Source organism: Malurus melanocephalus, unplaced genomic scaffold (genome assembly GCF_030028575.1).
Source record: "Malurus melanocephalus ecotype Western Australia unplaced genomic scaffold, MMel_1.1 scaffold_1043, whole genome shotgun sequence".
In the NCBI taxonomy this organism is placed as follows: Eukaryota; Metazoa; Chordata; class Aves; order Passeriformes; family Maluridae; genus Malurus; species Malurus melanocephalus.
Window position 1 is genome coordinate 49,219 of NW_026624275.1, and position 13,438 is coordinate 62,656.

Sequence of the window (13,438 nt, forward strand, 5' to 3'; positions counted from 1 at the left end):
ACTCTGTGGAAATATAAATTTGCATCAATATCTTACAGTATCATTTACAAATAACACAATAGTTTGTTCTTTTTTACTGTTTTAAACCTGCTGAATATTTAAAAACTGCATATATTATATAATAATACCTCAATGTCAGGATACCTACTAGCTTCATCATAGAAATGGGAAGAAAAACACATGTCAGTCCCACTGGAACTCAGAATTCCCAGCATCTTAAACATCATGATGAAAACATGATTAAAAGCTGTAAGTAACCAACTSAAAGTGTTGATAAGTAACCAACTCAAAGATCAGTGGCAGAACTATTTCTTTTTGTSCTTAACTTTCTAAGCAATTATATGACTGGGTGAAAGACATTACTTGAAGATACTTATCTTCAAAATATAATTGGTACATCATGGCCATGCACCAAATTGGATGTCTTAAGGGTCAGCAGTGGACATCTTACAAAATACTGGTATTTATTTAGTTTTATTGTTGCATAAAAATTAATTTTCTGATTTATTATTAGAGAATTATTTTTTTATGCAACAATATATCTACTCCSTCTTCTCACAAGATGGAAAACTTGTACCACACATCCTTGAAGGAAGTTTTAATTCAAAGTGAAAAAAATACTTAAATGCTGTCTATAGAGTGAACATATTCATTGATTAATCTATAAAGCTTCCAGATAGTTTTAAAAAATTGCATATTGAAATCAGTCATATATTACAGCAATGTTAAATGAAGAAAGTTTATCATCTAACTTAATCTTTTCAAGCTGAAAATATTCAAAAGAGTATAATAAAGCTACATAGCATAATGATACAAGACCAGAGTGCTCAACAGAACACACTGTTCATGAATTATGTCAGTTTCTGCAGTAGCACGATTCATGATCTAACTGGCAACTCTTCAACAGAAAAACTTGTCTGCTCTGCAAATTGAGTAAGATCTCTTGCAGGATAAAGTACTCAACCCGTGGTCTTTCTGATTCTTTCCTTTACCAGCAGGTAGTTAAAGCTCTTTTGTGACAAAGCATCCACAACATTGTGTTTGATCAGATACCTACTTTCAAATACTCTGCTCTTRAGGTATTCATTTGGGAATGGTACAYCGAGACTTAAAGCTGTATCTCTTACATTCCACTCTGCTGCCTGAAGATAAAGGTGCAAACAGCTCTGTGTGAGCCTCTTTCTGTCCCTTTGTATTTAAATGAAAGATAATAGTTTYAAGTGACAGCTAGAAAAACCTGTGAAATTTGGAAAAGTTTTATGAAATAAAAAAATATGTCTAACTAACCTTTGCACCTAATGCTTCATGAATATTAATCCATTCATTTTCCCCAAATCCTTGTGGGACAGCAAATGATTTGAATTTATACAGATTGCTAAAAATATTTACAACATATGAACTAATTTTCTGGATTTAAAGCCTGGAACAGAGGCATACTGTGATTAGGGTGAAAGAAAATGAGGTTTTGAGCACACCTAATTTTCGAAACTATGTAGCACTCCATGACATTTTATGTTCTCAAGATACATGCCCCATTTACTTTATAGACAGCTGAAAATGTCAGCATGTCTACTTATCTAACTTTTGACTTTGAAATGGTGCACTTTGAAAGAAGTGACCCCCTAATGATCACCTACAAAAAGTCTGAAATACTGTGGGTATTTTTAAGAGAAAATATTAGACGCTGGCAAAGACAGGGACAGAGGGCAAAATGATTTGACATCTTAAAGTACTATTTCTGTGAAACTACTTACTCAACACAACAGTCCATCTGCATTCACAACTTACCTTCCAACCTTTTTTACCTCAAAAAAAATGCARTTTTAAAAGCAATAGGTCACTATGCAAGCTTGAGTTCATTTTAGAAAACAATTTATCTCATACAATGAAGATGATAAAACTCCAGCAGAAAAAAAATCAARTACACAAGTAGCTAAATGAATCCTGTCCTGAGAACTTCTTTATATGTTTGTTTAACTTTTGAGTGCTTTATTTTACAAKTTAGTAATTTTATTAACTTAAAACTGAGTAAAGCTGGGGAGATGGTTTGATTTATTTTTAAAAGTCTGAAAATGCAGAAGTGGAAAAAATGTTCATACTGATATTTCATTCACCAAAAATGACCATCACTATTGTTTCCTCTCTATACCTGGCAAATCAATACAAGGTGTTTCCTCTTTTCCATCTTAGCTTCCAGTTGTAGTTTCTGTTATATTCTATTACATTCCCAGACTCCCTTTCTTACTGTTGGTGGCTCCATTCCTTTCTTCATTCTGCCTTGGCTAAGAACGCAAATCTCTTTTAGCAAAGAAATGTCTTCATTTGAACACACAGAATTACAGCCAGTCCAATGACAGTAATTTAGAACTACAAGTTACAGTGTAAAAGGAATCTGCAGGGAATTTGCTAGTAGAATCTACAGAGATTTRGGTGAGCATGTGTCACAGTGATTTTCTGTGACTTACATTTTTATCATAGGAGCAAACAAATACATTTTTTATTTTATTCTTGTGAAATGTTGAACAGCATAGGCTGATGTTTAAAGGCAAGCAGTGTGAAGATCTCTAGCATTGAATTTTTTTGTTTTTTTAAATTGCTAARGTAAGGCAAGGAAGGCAGCATTAATAACATGTAGCAGCACCGGTTCATCATAAGCCTCAAGATTCATCGTGAAATTGTTACATAATCATACATAACCATACATAAACACACAAAAAGAAGGAAAATTAAAAGTTAAGTAGTCTAAAAATACTTATATTCTATTTCTCCAACTACAGGCAGCTAAATCACTGTGACTGTAGTTATTACATATCAAAGGCACTAACCTTCACTTTGTCCCATTCCACCCTCCCCATAATGTGCCAGCTCAATGCAAATATGTGCAGGAGAAACAATGTGAAAGACTAATTAGAAGGTAAAGCCATCTTAGAAACACTTACAATTGCACACATCACATTTCTACCCTGCTATTTTAGTATTAAAAACCTGTGTGCAGAAGTATAATCAATATAGCCCTGATTTTACACGGCTCTTATGAGTTCCCTTTGAAAACACCATCCCTAGGCTTAGTTCAACCTCTTGTCAATGACTTACATGCTCATCTTTCGGGACTGACCCTCCTTATTTCCATTGTTCTTTTGGTCAGATGAGTTAAATAAGTTGCGAGAAGAACTAGAAGGGAAGGCAGCACTCCCATTATTGCCAGTAGAATGAGTCCAGAATGAGTCATCTGAAATAAAAAGCTGCAGCTTAGACAAAGAATTTTGTTTGGAAAAATTACAAAGAGAGTAAATAGAATGAGCTGTTTTTCCTGTGGCAATAGTGGCATATTTCCCATGGCACTAGTCCAAAATTTTAATGGAATTGTTTTGACTTAACTTCATAAAAATAAACTCCATTAAATAATTGGAATACACATTTTGGAAGAAAATATTAATATATCTAATGTATGAAAGGAGCATGATTTATTGGGCTACTGCTTCAGCTGCTTAAAATTTAGCTATTTCATGTAATTGTCTAGTGTCTATTGATAGTGAATGGAAAGATAGGTTTTTCTAGGAAGCCATTCACCTCAATCTTACCTTTAATCATCCAAATTCCTTAATGGTGACAGAACTGCAAACAGCAGTTTGTCTCTCTTAATTCAGAAGAAGTTATATATAATATTCGTTTCCCTCACATAAAATATATGGGGAAGAACTGCAAACCCAACCTTTTTATGATATCTGAAACTCCAAACAGGACATGACAAACACACTTTTTTTTACCCTTTTTAAATGTAAATGAAAACGAAGTATATGGAAAATATACTTTTAGCCTAGCATTTAAATGCCCAAGCATACTGGATTATATTATCTAATAATAATATTATCTATTATTCTGCTTTCTTTAGGAGAATGAAATCTTAGAGTATGCCTTTCTAATTGGACCCATATATTCAACACCCACACAAAAACCCTAAAGTAAAATACAGTATAATAAACTACTTACCACTAAAGGATAACATACAACTCTTTCCCATTCCTGATACTGAAGACGTATATCCTCTAGCAGAACTTTTACTTAAAAAAACAAAACAAAAATCAGGTTGGTTCTTTCTGAAAATGTTCTGCTCAGTTTGTATCATCCTGCTGCTTAATAATATTGGAGGTTATTTCTGAGTTTATATGAAAAAATTAAACAAGAAAGTTATCCTGAAATTTATTCTAGAATTGTATGAAATTAGATTTGGCAATTAATATTGAAAATTCATTTTACTGTAAGATAAAAGGTGGCATATATTAACTTAAAAGGAATTCATAACCACTTGTAGACTTCAGCATGCCTTAGATGGTATTTCTTCCCTYAGTTAATCAATTTCACAGAAAGCTGAAAATGTAAGTCACAACTCAGTGATCACATCATTACTTTCATAGATTCATGAGGATAAGTTCATAACAACTGTCTATTAGTAAACATTTGCCCATGAGAAAAGTAATGAAGTCTATAAAGATACTTAGGACATTTGTCTATGTTGCTGTATTTTGGATGCAGTATTTGAGTACTGAAAGATTGGCTTCGAACCAGCTTGGATTTTTTTTCTTCTTTGCCTAAAATAATAAAGAACATTTTTTAATATGAACATTGCATTTCCTCAGTAATTAAGAACATTTTWAACTATATTTTTCTGACAACCTATGGTAGATGAAGGAACTGATTTAAATACTTCAATTTWAAAAAAAATAAACCTTAGGTCATTATTTATATACTACAGAATAAAACAAAACTAAAAAACACAAGAAATACATTCAGTTCTAGGGGAAGAATCTGTTCCTCTGTGCAGTAGGTGATGCTCAGGCCACAGATGTCAACAGCAGCTTTGATGGGGTTTAACCTGATGATGTGAGATCAAAGTGTTCCAGGTCAATTCTGGAGCAGTTCTCACCTGCTGATGTGCCAGAAGAGCTCACAGGRACTGAGAGATTGATACTTTTTGCCAACACTGATGATGTTTTACTGTCTCTACCTACAAAAAAAAAGATGTTTTGTATAATCCTTTCCTTCTTAAATTTATGTAAAAGAGAAGACATATCACAGTCCTGAAGCAAGAAGTAATAGTATCTAATCCAGTGCTACCAGCACTTCAGAAATACCACAGACAAGTACCTACACTATATCCCAAAATGAAAGAAAGAACCAAAACTGTAATGTATTTTATTAATAAAGCCAAAATAAAACATACATTATCATATATAATATGAGGCCAATTTTCATAAATAAATTTCCAATTTCTAAAACTCTATTAATTGTATAAAGTGTCTCTTTTCTGCTCCTTTCTCTACTACCTTTGTAGAAGAGTAAAGCATGCATAAACAACATGTACACAAATAAACAAACTTACGCTTCTTTTCAAATATTTTATCATTAATATTTGTAGATCTTCCTTCATTTTTCTGCTTCTCTTTTTCTAATTGTTCCTAAAAGAATGAATAATTTACTTAGATATTACTCACGTAAAAGTAAAAAAATTATGTTTGCAAATAACAGGTCATATCACTCTCCTGCTACTGGTACAACCCCTGATGAATATCCTGAGAACCAATTAAATAGTACAGAATGAAATCAGGGTACATATTTAATTTAAAAATCAGTCTGAAGAAAGCTCAGACTTGAAGTTCACATCTATAACTTACTATTAAAATTGTGCCCAGACTTTGGAGCTTTTATATTTAAAAAGAAATTGGCAGCTGGCAATGTAAAAACTTTCTGTTATACAGATATGCTGAAAAAGAAAGGGCAATATTTTTGTTTCATACATAAAATTCAATGAAAATGTTTTGCTTAAATGTTATGGTGTGTCACATATACTCAAAGATCTAAAATTAACATCTACAGTTGATAAATCTTTATGCAAAACAAAATCAACTACATAAAATTGTTCAGGTTCACAGAGTTTATTTGCCCTTCTTTAATACTATCTAGCCTTAAAGTGTCTTCCATTYGGTGAACAGATATCACTCCAACTTCAAAAAAACTATCTAATATTAGCTTATTTTCTGTACCATTTTCATAATAAAAASTATTAAATGAACCACAACTGTTCTATTTTTTCATGAAGTTCTAATTACTACCCAATTTAAAAAGAAAAAAGGAGGTAATTAATTCAGGACAGGGTTGCTGGAATATAGTTTCTACAAAGTCAGTTACTAAAGTTAAGGAAACTTATTAACATATTCAGTACTAAAATCTTTATCAGCCAAATACATTTAAGTGGGTTGAATGGYTCTTCATCTGTTTGGGAATGCAACATGTCACAATTTTTTGTGTCCACCTCAGTTTCCCCAAAAGCATGCCTCTCACAGACAATGCTTTATGAGGCCTTCATGGTACAGAAGGGCTGCCCATATCAGTGGCTTATATTATAAAAATTCAGCTGCGCCTCTAAAGTATAGCTGTGGAAACAGGGTAAAAATTGACACCATCGTGCAGTACACTGTAACACAGAGCACACTGGAGGCTGTTTGCACCATTCCAATGCTTTCACCATCAATTGTATCTACCTGAAGACTGCCAGAGCTTAGTTCAAGAATTTGAATGTGTGTATGCAGGTCCTGAGAACAACTGAACCGTTGGCTCCAGAAAATGGGAGGTGGCAGGCAGTCTGTGGGTCAGATAGATTTGCTCATACTGACCTGCAATACGTATTGACATCAAAGTGGATCACAAATGTAGAAAACAATGACATTTTTGGGATGGTCTTGAATCTGTTCTGGCTYACTATGAAGTTCTACAAGTTACTACAAGTCAGAGGAACCATGTTAACGATGTCAGGATCTTCTAAATCCTATCAGCTGCTCAGCTTCTCCCACCTCAGGCTGGAGGGGAGGCAACAGAACAGGGGACTGCAATAGTCTAATCTGGGCTTAGTGGAGATGCAGTATGTGGTGAAAATCTAAGCTGTGTGCTGAAGTCCCTACTGCGGGCTTTGCTTTTGTCTTCTTTTCTGGCTAACAGAAAAGCCTGTAACAGAAGCATTCTTTGGCTTCCTTGGGACAAAAGAAGTTATGACATTAATTTCTTTTCCTCAGGAAGCTGTATGTGAATTCGGAGGTGTTTCATTAATCAGTTTATTATGTTATACATGGTATTTCTGAAGAAACTGAAGTTTACCTTCCTAATTGATACAGCAAAATTTAGATAGTAAAGAAAACAATCTTACATGTTACTTTGAAGGATTTAACCCTATTGTAAAGTGAAACCACGCAGATTATGAACCTATCAGGTCTCTCCATAATATGCATTTCCCCTACCTTAAAATTATTGCCTCATTAATATTTAGCTACAAACTACTTAAAAAAATGACAGTGTACTAATAAAATATACCATTTCCAAAAGGAGATGTTCTTGTCTTTCTTTTTCTTGATCCAATAAATCATTTTCATAAAATCTTTTCTGAAACTTCAAAATACAATCAATAAAAATAAAAAATCACTACAAGAAAATGGAAACTAAAAGTAGTTGATAAGTATCAAAGTTAATAAGTACTTACAGCATCTACAGAGATCTCCATTCTGTCCAATTCTAACACTGTCTATAAAGAAAATTAAAGTTTTTAATTTTATTTATTACTCAAGAGCACACCACAATTTTAAGTAAAAAATTGTCTTTTATTCCTAAATATTTGAAGTGCATGCTTTTATCTTAGTGCTACAAATGCACTTAAAAAGTGTCAGAGAGTATTCTCAGAGCCCTGCTGAGACTCACAATGAATAGCATCACAGACTATTGATATGAACTCAAAACACACTCAAGGAAGCACCAAAGCAAGAATACCAATAGCACAGGCTTGGGAACCAGGACTGCAAAAAACAACTCAGGAATCTGTGCATAACTCAGAAGGCTCCTGCAGACTGGCCCTGTAAGGAAGCCACCTACTTGAGCTATTTCACTTCACAGTTTCTAAATTTGGGACTAAGCACAGGCATTCYTTAAAGATGTACTTTTTGAATATTCACATTACAAACACATTTGTAACATTTTTAAATCCTTCAAATGTTTTGTCTGTATATTGTAAAATATATAATAAACAAGACACCTCTATCTTAAAGACCTGATTAGTTTTACTAGGATCAGCATTTAATCCTATCTCTAGTTCTACTACCCTAATCCTATCTCTAATCTACTTTCTTTTTGTAAATGGTCATTGAGCCAAATTTGAATTTTAATCACTACAAAATAACTGCAATACAAGTAACCAAGGAAACACCAATGCTCCTCAATTTCACAAAATGTACTATCCTGYATCACCTTTTAATCGTTCAAAATTACATTAATAGACAATGGAATTTCCTGTTCTTACACTGAGAAAATCAACAGAAAGCATAACTTCAGTCATCTTAACTTTCAGTGATAACCYCAAGATAAAATGCTGGTGAAAAAGAAAAATGCTTACTCTTTTTACAATAGTCAGAACATCTTTGTCTTTCTCTTGACACAGAAGTTTCCTTATACATAATTCCAGCTGCTGAAGTAAATGTTTATCAGTTGGAATCTTCAGAGTAGATTTAACTTTTGGCAGCAAACAGCATAGCTTCATTCTACCCAAAAAAAAAAAAAAAAAAAAAAAATCAAACAACCCAGATATTCATATTTTGATGCGGATGTTAGTTAAATATTATTCATTTCTCAATGTATTACATGCTAACATTTGACACAAAAAAATTAAGTTAGAAGGTTCTATTTTTCAGAAATTATTGTTAATGTGTTGTTTCCAGACATGCTGTTCAAAAACGTCTCCATAGGTCAGAACWACAGTCCATAAACATGTATTTGGTTTGTTTTGGGGCTTTTTTTAATCTAGAAAAATAAGCAGATCTCTGGATTTTCCAAGTGATCTGCACACCTAACTTTATCAGTTACTTAAATATCCTGAAAATCTGGTCCATTGGTACAAAGGAGCCCAAGTCTCACCAAAAACCATGTTACTGCAATTCCATACAACTGCAAGGATGAAAATATATCAGATAGATTAAAAGAATTTAATTATTTACTCTCTCGTAAAAGATGAAAGCCCTTCTTTCCCCTTCCTTATCTTCCTTTTTCTGTCTGGAGGCTGTCCCTGCTTGTCCTGTTCAACAAGACCAAGTATCTGGTCCTGCCCTTGGGTCACAACAACCCCACAGTRCTACAGGCTGGGGACAGAGAGGCTGGAAAGTGGCCTTGTGGAAAAGCACCTGGGGGTGCTGGCTGACAGTGGCTGAACACGAGCCAGTGTGTGCCAAAGTGACCAAAAAGGCCAATGGCAWCCTGGCCTGGATCAGCAATAGTGTGGCCAGCAGGACCAGGGCAGGGATTGTCCCCTGTACTGGGCACTGGTGAGGCCACACCTCAAATCCTGTGTTCAGYTCTGGGCCCCTCAGGACAASAAASACATTGAGGGGCTGGAGCGTGTCCAGAGAAGGACAACAGAGCTGGGGAAGGGTCTGGAGCACAAATCTTACGAGGAGTGGCTGAGGGAGCTGGAGGTGTTTAGCCTGGAGAAAAAGAGGCTCAGGGGAGACTTCATCACTCTCTACAACCACCAGAAAGGTTGTGTTGTTGGGGTTGGCATCTTCTCCCAAATAACAAGCGATAGGACAAGAGGAAATGGTCTTTAGTTGTTCCAGGGGAAGCTTAGATTGGATATTAGGAACAAGTTATTCACCAAAAGGTTTGTCAAGCACTGGAATACGCAGTGGTGGAGTCACCATGCCTGGAAGAATTTAACAGATGGGTAGATGTGGCACTTCAAGACATGGCTTAGTGGCTGACTTAGTAGTCTTAGGCTAATGTTGAACTTGATGATCTTAAAGGTCTTTTCCAGCCTAAATTATTTAATTATTTATTCCCTTCATTCCTGGGWATTGTTTTCTAAACTGTTTATATAAAAAAAAATTTCATTGCTTTTTATTTCATTAACACCAAAATACTTTGCAGATTAAATTAAAAATATTTCAAGCAACTGAGGAAATAAAAAATCCTTAATTTGATCAGACTGTAATAGCATGCAATAGTGACTAGTTTAAATCCATCATATCACCATATCACCAGATAATGGTGATATCATCTGCTGCACTCAGAGTAAACTGGCTTTGGATCAGAGACAATACTTTGCCAGACATGGTAACTCTGTGATTATAAATATTCAAAAAAAWTTCTCATATGAATTCATCATACCATTTGTATACCTTCAAAATATTTTAACCAACACAATTTCCCATTTCCAATAGTTACACCACACTGTAGAAATCCAGAACAATATCTCCCTAAGTCGGTTTTAAAACCACCAACTAACAACATCTATCCTATAAACTTCACTCCATTGGAGACAGTGCATTTCTTTTATGTAAGAACAATCCAGAAAATAATAAGGATAAAATTAATATTAATGTCATCGAAAGGATTTTAARTTAGTTCAAGCCTCCATTAAATTTTAGTATTGTATCAATCAAGCTTTTAATTAAAAAATTCTTAAAAGCAATAAGCTACTTCAGATTATATACAAAGTTAGTTTATTGTTTTAATATAATTCTCTTAATTTAATGACATAAGATATGAATGTTARTCTATATGCACAAAATGGCTTAATTTTTAGGAACCTGTTGAGCTGAGATGTGRTACTTATACTAAACACAGTGCCTTTTTAAACAGTTTCACTTGGTAATAAACAGTTTGTGGTGAAGCTTCCTGAGTTCATACGTGTATGTGTGAATTATGCTTACATAAATCTCTGTGAAGCATTGCTATTAGATGTTCAGATATGTTAATGATGACAAAGTGAATGACACACATCAGAAACAAGATCAAAAGTGTAAAATCACACAAAATATGTGACCAAAAAAAATCTACTTTCCTAATGGTAATAACTGCCAGGTCCTTGTCTGTTTATAAAACAAASAAAAGACAGTTACTACAAAAATAATGGAAAAAACACTGCATAAGAATGTATAACAGACCAAATTCCCTAATACTATTCTATTATTTTTCAATTTTTCTTAATAATGAAGTAGATAGATTTTTCCATTTTCCAGGTAAAGTCTGTTATAACTTGTTTTGTTCAGACCACTGAAAGAATTGCTTCAGTGTTTTACTTTATTTATAGTGACAATGAAATGGATGGAAATGAATGGAGATTAAAGGTTTGTTTTTTCTCTATACCCATGAAATAGYGTATTACTTTCTTCCCATCTATTGCTGGCTCCTCTGCCTTACTGTTCCTTTCACTCCCAAACCCGGGAGTTGATCAGTCTCTCAGACACTCAGAACTGACCTGCTTCTGTGATTTTCTAACATCATTCCCACACTCCCTTACRTCTTTAATACTGGTCATTCTGAAGGGTCTTTACCTTTTTACTCAAGTCCCATTATTTAAACAGAACCTAAAACTTCTAATATTTTTTAATATATTATTTAAAGCTTTTTTTTCCTTTATACTGCTACATATTCCTCATACCTGACATTTGCCACTGGGTCATGTGTAAGTTCAAGCACAGGTAAAAAGAAGTATTTACAGAAGAATGATTTTGAAAACAGTTCCATAATGAATTCACAAGTATCTAAAAAGCGAAGCCTGTTCCAGTAACTTTTTCCTTGGCCCAGTTCTGGAAAATAAAAATTGGTAGATAATATCTGTCAAGTTTTCAATGTCAGCAAACATTTCACAGGTTGACCTTTGACTTGAAGATGATAATCACAGGCATCAAAAAGGCATAACTTCTCAGCCTATCTCAGTTCTTTCTTTCAGTGAAAAATTAACATTCTGAATTCAATTAATTCTGTYAGTGAGCCCTTGATAAAGCAAAAATAGCAAGTGAACTACCTTTTGTGTTAAGCAAAGACCTGTATGCTTTTTTCATGTCATAGGGGTATCAAAATTACTGTGTAAACATTAAGGAATGTTAATGGGAACTGTTAAAACTTCWAAACTATCTTTAGAACACATAACGTACACCAAAATGTCAGCTGATTAATAAATTACTTTCTGAGATTTATTCAGCACTTATGCTGAAGCCTCTAGAGAATTTTAGTTCTACAGAGGAATGCTGCTTTGTCTATTGCTGCACCGACAGCTTAGTAATTTTGGGTACAAAAAGCAGGGCTGGAAGGGTCTTGGCATATTATGAATTTCCTGCATTGCCTCTTCCCCAACCCCTTCATATAAGCTTCAGATATATTCCTCACATACGCAGAGTACATTTTCCTGGTGATTATATGAGTACCTGAATGCCTTCCTAGCGCAATCCCTCCAATCCTCTCCAATGGAGAGGAAATTACACTAAACAAATATAACTATAAACAGACCTTCAGTCAAAACTAACATTAATTTCTAAGCAATCAAGGAAAAATCATCTTACGTTCAATCAGTTTCTGAATAACCTCGTGTCTCTGCTCTTGTTTGCGATTGTAGCGTAAATAAACGCAGAGAGTCCGAGCAGCCGCCTTTTGGACTGGCAGGACATTCTTGAAAGAAATAAAGGCAACACCATTAAACATTGCTGAAAGAATATGACTAAAACATGTAAGRATTCTAGAATCAGAAAAAAAGAGCTAAAACACAGCCTAATTTTATAAACTTTTCAATAACTGTAATAATATAAAGGAGAATTAGGAAGTTTGGCCAATTCATGAGACACCTACTTCTTTACTCCTCCTGACCAACTTTTACATTCAAGTATTTTAAAGCACCTTAAAACATTCCACATTTGCAAGGCACCTTCAGTATTGCAGGTATTAGAAATAAAGGTTACAGCATCTTCTCTTACCATAGTTTTGYTCTTGAATTWACTCAGTAAAATTTCAGACTAGTAGCTCTAAAAGATAGTTTGTTCTAGAAATACAGTGCTCTTTCATAAAGAACAAACACAATGTAATATATTGAATCAGAAAAAAATATGTCAGAGGAAAGAAATTTGATTTAACTAGAAACAAACTGATAATGAGGATAAGGAAAGGAAAGAAGTCTTGGGTAGAAGGAAAACTGCCAATCCAAATTTTGCTCCTCAAATGGGGGCAAGTTTTCAGAGAAAAATCTCAGACTTATAGAAAAAACTCTACAGCTTGATATACCATATGAAAGGGATAGTAATTTCAGATTAATGTAACACAGGAAGTACAACACATAGGAAATATCCAGAGGCCATTGCTCTAACTCGCATAAACAAACAAAAACAACTGAGAAAGTGGTAGRTGGGCTCACATTTGTTAAAATGATTGTTAACATTCTGTGAAGAAAACGGTAATAGATCTGATCACTTGATATGATACGAGGGAGACATGCATATTTTTGTAGTAACTTCTCATGAGTTCGCCATTTTAAAGAAGTCGCTGCTCTCTGTTCTGCTGTTGTTAGTGCAGGAATCAAGTCAGGAATAGAGAGTAACTAGAAACAGAAATATAAACATTAATTTTACATTTTCTAGCT

The 13,438-nt window shown here is 34.0% G+C and overlaps 1 protein-coding gene across 2 annotated transcripts in view; it reads right to left on the reverse strand.

The window, feature by feature from the left end:
• PPP4R4 (protein phosphatase 4 regulatory subunit 4) overlaps positions 1-13,438 on the reverse strand; it is a 60,248-nt gene that overhangs the window by 1,927 nt on the left and 44,883 nt on the right. For both annotated transcript variants that reach the window (XM_057386736.1, XM_057386737.1), the window contains 10 exons: positions 13,214-13,396; positions 12,372-12,477; positions 11,471-11,618; positions 8,432-8,576; positions 7,529-7,570; positions 5,381-5,456; positions 4,925-5,005; positions 4,496-4,589; positions 3,991-4,061; positions 3,094-3,229 (listed from right to left, as the gene is read on the reverse strand). In XM_057386736.1, the coding sequence (XP_057242719.1) occupies positions 3,094-3,229; positions 3,991-4,061; positions 4,496-4,589; positions 4,925-5,005; positions 5,381-5,456; positions 7,529-7,570; positions 8,432-8,576; positions 11,471-11,618; positions 12,372-12,477; positions 13,214-13,396 (1,082 nt within the window). The remainder of the gene's footprint in view (positions 1-3,093; positions 3,230-3,990; positions 4,062-4,495; positions 4,590-4,924; positions 5,006-5,380; positions 5,457-7,528; positions 7,571-8,431; positions 8,577-11,470; positions 11,619-12,371; positions 12,478-13,213; positions 13,397-13,438) is intronic.